At 52.8% G+C, this 8,631-nt stretch overlaps 1 protein-coding gene across 1 annotated transcript; it reads left to right on the top strand.

Moving 5' to 3' along the window:
- The first annotated feature begins 920 nt into the window (after positions 1-920).
- STT3A (STT3 oligosaccharyltransferase complex catalytic subunit A) lies at positions 921-8,631 on the top strand. Its single transcript, XM_005429323.3, has 18 exons — positions 921-1,018; positions 1,145-1,270; positions 1,368-1,428; positions 1,917-2,038; positions 2,207-2,352; positions 2,593-2,683; positions 3,663-3,769; positions 4,137-4,301; positions 4,846-5,026; positions 5,491-5,646; positions 5,793-5,884; positions 6,510-6,665; positions 6,771-6,959; positions 7,418-7,534; positions 7,616-7,718; positions 8,029-8,217; positions 8,330-8,445; positions 8,533-8,631. The coding sequence occupies exons 2-18, from the start codon at positions 1,183-1,185 to the stop codon at positions 8,569-8,571; spliced, it is 2,118 nt and encodes a 705-aa protein (XP_005429380.1). The 5' UTR covers positions 921-1,018; positions 1,145-1,182; the 3' UTR covers positions 8,572-8,631.

Below are 8,631 nucleotides of genomic sequence, written 5' to 3'. Positions count from 1 at the left end.
TGTGTGGGGCTTGAGGGGTCACGGGGTGCCCGAGCCCTGGAGGGTGCTCGGCGTGTGGGGAGAGGGAGCGCGGGGGTTGAGGGGTCCTCAGGCGTGAGGGGTGGGACCCTGGGGCTGCTCAGGGGCTGGGGCCTGGCGGGGCAGCGCGGCGGTCGGGAGTGCTCCGTGCCAGGGGAGTTCTTGGGGGATGAGGGGTCCCCCCCGAGGACATCGGGGCACCCCGGGACAGAGCCACTGGTGCCCGCAGGCGCCTGCACTGCGCTCCGTTATCGCAGGGGATCGGGAAATAACCACCGCCGGTGTTTCTGCAGCGGGCAGTGCCCAGGTGCGCCAGCCGGAATCACTTCTGGGCACAGCAAGGCTTTTCCAGGCCCGGGTTGTTGGGGTTTTAAATCTCAGCCTGTCCCACTGCGTCCTGCCTGGTGTTGTAGCTCAGAGACCTGAGCTGCACATTTACCCACCCGTGCTGGGACCGAGCCCGTCTGGAGCACTGGGAGGGGTTTTCCTGACTGATTGGGCAAGAAATGATTTGAGGAAATCTGAGTGTTTTCAAGGTAGAAAGATGTTAAAGCTGTGATTCTTCAGTAAGTGTCACTTCCTTGGTTTGCAACCCCAGGGTTTCTGTGGCTTTTCCTCCCCTCAGGGAGGTTGAATTAAACAGCCACATTGTCTGGTGTGAGCAAAACCAATTTACTGCATTAGCAAACTACTGGGATATATATATATATATATATATTTGACATAAGTGACCCAAACTGGGAGTAACCAGGAGCCATTCAGATCTCCTGTGTGTGAGAAAGAGCACCCATTTCTTGCATTTTTGTGCCTTGCTTGCAGGTGATGGTTAAACTTCAGAGAGCATCCAGAGGGAGGGCAGAGGTTTTGCTCAAGTTTACACTGTGGTTTTGTTCTGTGCACAGAGAAACAGGCACATCCTCTGCCCCAGAGAAGTTCTGGGCTCTGTAAAGGAAGGAGAACCAGCCAGGATTTGGGGTGAGAGCTCAGATCAGGACAGGAGGTGAGAGCTTTGTGGGGGGAGGCACAAGCACCCGGCAGGGGTGAAGGCTGGGCCAGAGGGGGGAGATTTAAAGTCCAAAGGCTCATGAAGGCTTTAAAGGCTTTTGATCTTCCTGATTGTGTCCAGGCATTCAGGGATCCTCAGGCCCTGCATTTGATGTGAAAATGACCAAGCTGGGGTTCCTCCGGCTCTCCTATGAGAAGCAGGACACGCTGCTCAAGCTCCTCATCCTGTCCATGGCAGCTGTCCTGTGTAAGTCTGTGCCCTCAGGGATGGCTCCTGGTGCAGGGAAACCGAGGGTGACTCATGAGCTCTGTGTGTTCACTCTGCCCCTTCTCTGTGTTTGCAGCTTTCTCCACAAGGCTTTTCTCCGTCTTAAGATTTGAAAGCGTCATCCATGAGTTTGACCCGTAAGTGTCATTTCCTCATTTCCTGGGGGCCTGTTGGGCTTTTCCTGTTCTGGAGCACCCAGAATTCAGGTGATGGTGCCGGGCTCAAGTAAATCCCCATTGAGCATGTGGGATTTGGAGGTCATGTTTCAGTACAGCTTGGTTTTTCTCTTCCACACCCAAATTCGCTTGGTACCCAGGGCTCTTCCTGCAGCCCAGATCCAAGAATCACCTGCTGTTGCTTTTCCCCTGGGATGTGGTTACTCCTGACCTGGGCACAGCAGGAGAGAGCTCCTGGCACGATTTGTGTCTGTCCCAAGCTTGTTGCTGGTTGAATCAGTCCCAAGGGCCACTGTCACCTTTGTAAACACAGTATTAGTCCCCCTGGGAGGAGGAATAAACCTTTGCAGCTGAGGTTTGGGACAACTGAGGGAAACTGGGCCAGTTCTCTGTGCAGGGAACACATGGAGCAGCCCCCACAGTGCTGTCACACCCTGTCACCCTTACAGGTATTTCAACTACCGCACCACCCGCTTCCTGGCTGAGGAGGGCTTCTACAAATTCCACAACTGGTTTGATGACCGAGCGTGGTACCCCCTGGGCAGGATCATCGGGGGAACCATTTACCCAGGTAAAGCTTTGCCAAGCTGAAATGCACCTGGTACGAGGGAAAATCGGGATGGGGACTGCTCCATGAGTGCCAGCTGGAACAGAGGGCAGCTTGGGAATGCATCCTTGGCAGCAGCTCCCTCCTGGTGACTCTGGAGCACCCTGATAACAGTGTCATTTCCATCCCCAGGCCTGATGATCACATCAGCAGCGATTTACCACGTGCTGCACTTCTTCCACATCACCATCGACATCCGCAACGTCTGCGTGTTCCTGGCTCCCCTCTTCTCCTCCTTCACCACCATCGTGACTTACCACCTCACCAAAGAGCTCAAGGTACAGGGGCCAGCAGGGTGTGCCCCACAGGCTTTGGCTTTCCAGAGGAGTGGGAGCTGTTTGCCATTTGGGGGAGCAGCTGGGTCAGAGGTTTGGAGGTGACCGCCACACTCCTCAAAACCCCAGCCTTCTGGGAAGTGGCAGATCTGTTTGAAGACTTTGTTTCCACATGCAGTTTTTATTTCATTGAGTAATAAAATCCCTAAACCCAGATGTCTTTTCCCTGGCTGTTTTTCCCAGGATGCAGGGGCAGGACTCCTTGCTGCTGCCATGATCGCTGTTGTGCCTGGATACATCTCTCGGTCTGTTGCTGGCTCCTATGATAATGAAGGTGAGTTTGTGATCCTCGGGGAAACCTTTAAGCTGAGATCAGGTGAGTTTGGTGGAAGGCTAAACCTAGGCTGCTTGGGGTGAAGGCTGAGTAGAAGCTTAGATGGAGGCAGGACATAAAGAAAGTTATAGGGTGGAAGCTATCATTTGTTGAGTCAAAATCAACTGTGTTAGTTAGAACTTTCTGTTATTCTGCTCATTCTAACCCACCTTGGATTCATTCGTATACTAGCCCTAGTGTAAGGAGGAAGATGAGTAAGGAGGTTCAGGTTAGGGTGGCAGTGGGAGATTGTAGTTGGGTGGCTCATGGTAGTGGGAGGAGTAGGGCAATTTCTAGGTCGAATAGGAGGAATAGGATGGCTGCTAGGAAGAAGTGGATTGGGTGCTGGAAAGTGGTGCTGGAAGATGCTGCAGAGCACAACAGAGGCTCTGTCCTTTCCTGGTGATCCCTGCTGGGTTTGTGCTGTACAAGCCTGACCCATCAGAGATCAGAGATGGTTTTTGGCCATGCTGTCGAGTAGAGGGAGTGTCTCCCAGCTCTGGCAGCGAGTTTACTCCAGTATCCTTGCTTGCCAGTCAGAAAGGATTTTGTCACCTCCCCAAACTCTGCCTGGAACTGGAGCTACTGTGTGGTTCCTCTGTGCTTTTATCCCTGTTCCAGCAGTGACATTGGGACTGGCAAAGGGAGCAATCTCACTGCCACAGCCTGGGGCAGAGGAGGATCCTGGCTCCTTTGCTGGAGCTGGGCTTTTGGGGGCTCTGTAGAAGTTCTTCCAGCTGGTGTGGCTGGAAGAAGCCACGTGAGTTGTTAGACACAAGCACCACAGTGTTTTGGTCTAGAAACCAGATATCAAATGCTTTTCCCAGGCCTGGCTCTTTGTGTGATGGAGCAGCAAAAGCATTTACAGATCTGTTTTTAATGGTTTGAGTTCTCTGCCGTGCCCCAGGGATGGCATTAATGGCTCCGGCTCCTTCCGCAGGTATCGCCATATTCTGCATGCTCTTGACCTACTACATGTGGATCAAGGCTGTCAAAACTGGCTCCATCTATTGGGCAGCCATGTGTGCCCTCGCCTATTTCTACATGGTGAGTGTCCCTTCTCCCAGCTCTGGGGTAACCCTGACTCTGACTGCACTCACCAGGGAGCCATGGTGTGCTGTTCCTGTGTCAGTGTGCCCAGAGAGCTAGAACCTCTATGGAGGTGGAAAGGGAATGGGTCCTTTCTTGCAAAACTAGTGGGTTTTGTGTGAGGTGTTCTTAGTAGTGTTGAAAAATCCATGTTTCTGTCAGTTTTGGAGGATGCTCTAAGGTAGAGCAGATTCCAGCTGATATTGCTACTGTGTGAAAACCCTGCCTGTGATCCCAGGAAAGCTAAACCTCTGTGTTTCACCTCAGCTCTGCAGCTGTTCAGCCCTGGAACTTGAGGGTGTGTGTCTGCTTTGTGTCCTGGCAGGTCTCCTCGTGGGGTGGCTACGTCTTCCTCATCAACCTCATCCCCTTGCACGTCCTGGTGCTGATGCTCACCGGGCGCTTCTCCCACAGGATCTACGTAGCCTATTGCACAGTCTACTGCTTGGGAACCATCCTCTCCATGCAGATCTCCTTTGTTGGCTTCCAGGTGGGCACCAGCAGGGTTTGCAGACTCAGGGATGGCTTCTAACAGAACAGCAGCGTGCTGACACCTGGTTTTACTTCTTGCCTTCATCACTGAGATTATGAGTGGGTGCTGACTCCTTGTTCCAGCTTCCATTGTGCTGATTCCTTGCCACCTTTGCCAAAATGAGCTTTTGGCTGTGCTGGATGACTTTCAAAGTTCCTAATAACCTTCAAAGCACCTAATAACCTTCCCAGCACCATTTGTCAAAAATATCTTTGGTTTTGGTGAAGGAAACACTCGTGCCATGTGTATCTTGGTATGGCAGGAAGCAGGCCTGCCCAGCTCATGTTTTCAAGAGAATCTGGTTAATTTTCCACATGGATTCTTATCAGAATCAAAGCGGATGTAGGAAAAGAGCTCATGCCAGCTGTGCCAGTCACAGGGAGGGAATATTTGAACGTTTTCCTGTGGCTGGCAGAGATTGTGCCAAGCAGTGATTTGTGGAAAAAGCCAGTAATGGCTCCTGTTCATCTCTGTGTCTGACCACACTCTGCCCCCCTCCCAGCCTGTCCTCTCCTCAGAGCACATGGCTGCCCTTGGAGTCTTCGGCCTGTGCCAGATCCATGCCTTTGTGGACTACCTCAGGAGCAAGCTGAACCCACAGCAGTTTGAAATCCTCTTCAGGAGTGTCATTTCCCTGGTTGGCTTCGTCCTCCTCTCCGTCGGGGCTGTGCTGATGCTCACAGGTAGCCTGAGGCTGTGGCCATTACAAGGGTGTTTCACCCTCTTTCCTTGCTTCCCAGGCATGGAATTTGTCCATCCTAACTCTGTGTTACTGTGGTGCCAGTGCCTCTGAGTCCCCTCAAAGGGGAAGGTTGGGATCTGCTCGAATTCGTGCATTAACAAGGAATATTTAAGCAGCAGCTGTAAGACAGAGACTCTGGGGACACCAGGCTGGTGCTGCAGATACTGGTTGTTGCTCTGTAGTAGCAAAGAGATGCTAAAGGTAGAGGTTGAGCAGGGAGGGGATTTTAGAGCGAAATTGCAATTGTATTTCCTTTCTAAAATGGCATGTTTGAGTAGTAGAGGTTCTAAATGAGGTCTGGAATCACTCATTCAGCCTCACATGTGGTTCCCTGGGAGAGTATGTGTCAGCATTGTCCGTTACTCTGCTGGATCCAAAGAGGATTTGTTTTCTCCTCTTTCCTAGGGAAAATCTCCCCATGGACGGGGCGTTTCTATTCCCTGCTGGACCCTTCCTATGCCAAGAACAACATCCCCATCATCGCCTCTGTCTCTGAGCACCAGCCCACCACTTGGTCCTCCTACTACTTCGACCTGCAGCTCCTTGTTTTCATGTTCCCAGGTGAGTTGCCTGACCCTGAGTTAGTCACCAGAGGGCTTGCCTGCCTCTTGGCTGTGCCAAACCTTCTGTGTCCCCCTGTGTCCCTCAGTGCCTGGTTTAATTTCATCTCTGAGCTGAACCTGACCCCTTTTTCTCCCCCTTCACAGTTGGTCTCTACTACTGCTTCAGCAACCTCTCGGATGCCCGTATCTTCATCATCATGTACGGCGTGACCAGCATGTACTTCTCAGCTGTCATGGTGAGGGCTGCGGGCACCAGCGCTGCCTCCGAGTGCTCATAACAATTTCATTTGTTTTTCTGAACTTAGTGATGATTCTTTTACCCTGAGGGCTTTTCTCCCTTCCATAAATGTGGTTTTGTTTTGCTCCTCTGCAGTGAGGGAAGGTGAAGTTGCAAAACTCAGTGGTTTGGGTGTGACTTGTGTCCCTGGGGCCAGCGCCGCCTGATCAGTGTTCCTGATCTCCCAGAGCACCCAGTGCAATCTCAAACAAATTCTCTGGGTTTTCAGGCAGGGACTGCTGACAAACAATCACTGATGAGCCCATTTGCACTCTTCCTGTGGCACCCTGAACACTAAATGTGGTTGAGTTCTGGTGTGGAGGCAGCTACCAGTCCTTGTTTCCACCTAAGATTGCTGAAGTGACCTCAATTTCCCATGTGGGCCAATTTTGAGCACTTCAGGGAATTTCCCTCAGGGGTGCCTGGAATGGTGGCAGCTCCCCACTAAAAAAAACAGCCACAGGTTTATCCCAAGGCTGATATATCCACTGAATTTGAGGTGCTGGGTTAGGAATGGCATCCATTTCCCTCTTCCCTTGGATTTCTGGTGGTTTCCTTCTCCAACAGTTCTGCTGTTGCCACAGGTACGTCTCATGCTGGTGCTGGCTCCGGTGATGTGCATCCTGTCTGGCATCGGGGTCTCTCAGGTGTTGTCCACCTACATGAAGAACCTGGATATCAGCCGGCCAGACAAGAAGAGCAAAAAGCAGCAGGACTCCACCTACCCCATTAAAAATGAGGTGAGCACCAGGCTGGCTCAGATAGACACCTGGTCCTGATGGGCTGAGAGCAGGAGGTTGATGGCCCCATCCCTCCAGTGCTGAGACCCTGCGTTGTTCCCTCAGGTTGCCAGTGGCATGATCCTGGTCATGGCGTTCTTCCTGATCACATACACCTTCCACTCCACCTGGGTGACCAGCGAGGCCTATTCCTCCCCCTCCATCGTTCTCTCTGCCCGCGGTGGCGATGGCAGCAGGATCATCTTCGATGACTTCCGAGAAGCTTATTACTGGCTGCGGCACAACACGCCAGAGGTGCGTGACGGTGTTCACAGGGCTCTTAGGGTGAGGGAAGGGACGAGGATCTGACTCCATGTTTCAGAAGGCTTGATTTATTATTTTATGATATATGTTACATTAAAACTATACTAAAAGAATAGAAGAAAGGATTTCATCAGAAGGCTAGCTAAGAATAGAAAAAGAAGGAATTATAAGAAAAGCTTGTGTTAGACAGGGAGTCCGAGCCAGCTGACTGTGATTGGCCATTAATTAGAAACAATCACATGAGCCAATCCCAGATGCACCTGTTGCATTCCACAGCAGCAGATAATCATTGTTTACATTTTGTTCCTGAGGCCTCCCAGCTTCTCAGGAGGAAAAATCCTAAGGAAAGGATTTTTCAGAAAATGTGTGTGTGACAGTATGAGATGTTGGGGCCTTGGGCACCCCACATTGCCCACTGAGGTGCTGATGCCAGGCCATGTTTGGTGCAGGATGCCAAGGTGATGTCCTGGTGGGACTACGGGTACCAGATCACTGCCATGGCCAACCGGACCATCCTGGTGGACAACAACACCTGGAACAACACGCACATCTCCCGCGTCGGCCAGGTGGGTCCCTCCCTCCCCTGCTGCCTTGGCCAGCCTTTCTGGGCACCACGTCAGCACTGGCTGACACCACATCTGCCCCAGGCCATGGCATCGACGGAGGAGAAAGCCTACGAGATCATGAGGGAGCTGGACGTCAGCTACGTGCTGGTGATCTTTGGCGGCCTCACTGGGTACTCATCGGACGGTAAGATCCTGCTCTGAGCCCGGTCAGACCCAGCCACGGGTGCTGGTGGCAGAATCCCACCTCCAGCTGGGGCTGTGGAGTGACAACGGGGCCAGAATGCTCCTTTTTGGTGCTCTCCCTCAACTCAACCTTGCTTTTGGCCTCCCCACATCACCTCAACCCTCCCTCCTGGCTCCCCAGCTCAACTTGGCTCCTCATTCTTTAACCTCATCCCAACCTCTTGTTCTTCCACCCCAATTTAACCCTTTCCTCTTGGGCCCCCAAATCAGCTCAAACCCTCATTCTTTGACCCCAACTCTCTGCCTTGCAGACATCAACAAGTTCCTGTGGATGGTGCGGATCGGGGGCAGCACGGACACGGGGAGGCACATCAAGGAGCACGACTATTACACCCCCACCGGGGAGTTCCGGGTGGACCGCGAGGGCTCCCCGGTGCTGCTCAACTGCCTCATGTACAAGATGTGCTACTACCGCTTCGGCCAGGTCTACACAGAGGCCAGTGAGTCCCTGAGTCACCCCTGGGGCATGGCACTGCTTCTGGGGGGCCCCACTGCGCCCTGACATCTCTGGGTGCGATGCAGCAGCACTGCCTGTGCTTTCCTCTCTCCTAGAGCGACCGCCAGGCTACGACCGGGTGAGGAACGCTGAAATCGGCAACAAGGACTTTGAGCTGGACGTGCTGGAGGAGGCGTACACCACAGAGCACTGGCTGGTCCGAATATACAAGGTATGGCACCAGGGCGAGCCCAGACCCACCCAGTTTGGGAAAAAAACCCATGGAATTCTACCTAATGAACCTTCTTTTACTGCCCAGGTGAAAGATTTGGACAACCGCGGGTTGTCGAGGACGTAGAGGAGCCGGCGCCAGCCGCGCCAGACACCGCACTGACCCAGCCTTGCCTGTGCCACAGAG

This window comes from Geospiza fortis, unplaced genomic scaffold (genome assembly GCF_000277835.1).
Source record: "Geospiza fortis unplaced genomic scaffold, GeoFor_1.0 scaffold392, whole genome shotgun sequence".
Taxonomy (NCBI): domain Eukaryota; kingdom Metazoa; phylum Chordata; class Aves; order Passeriformes; family Thraupidae; genus Geospiza; species Geospiza fortis.
The sequence above is the reverse complement of the archived record's forward strand: the minus strand, read 5'-3'. Positions and strand labels throughout refer to the sequence as shown.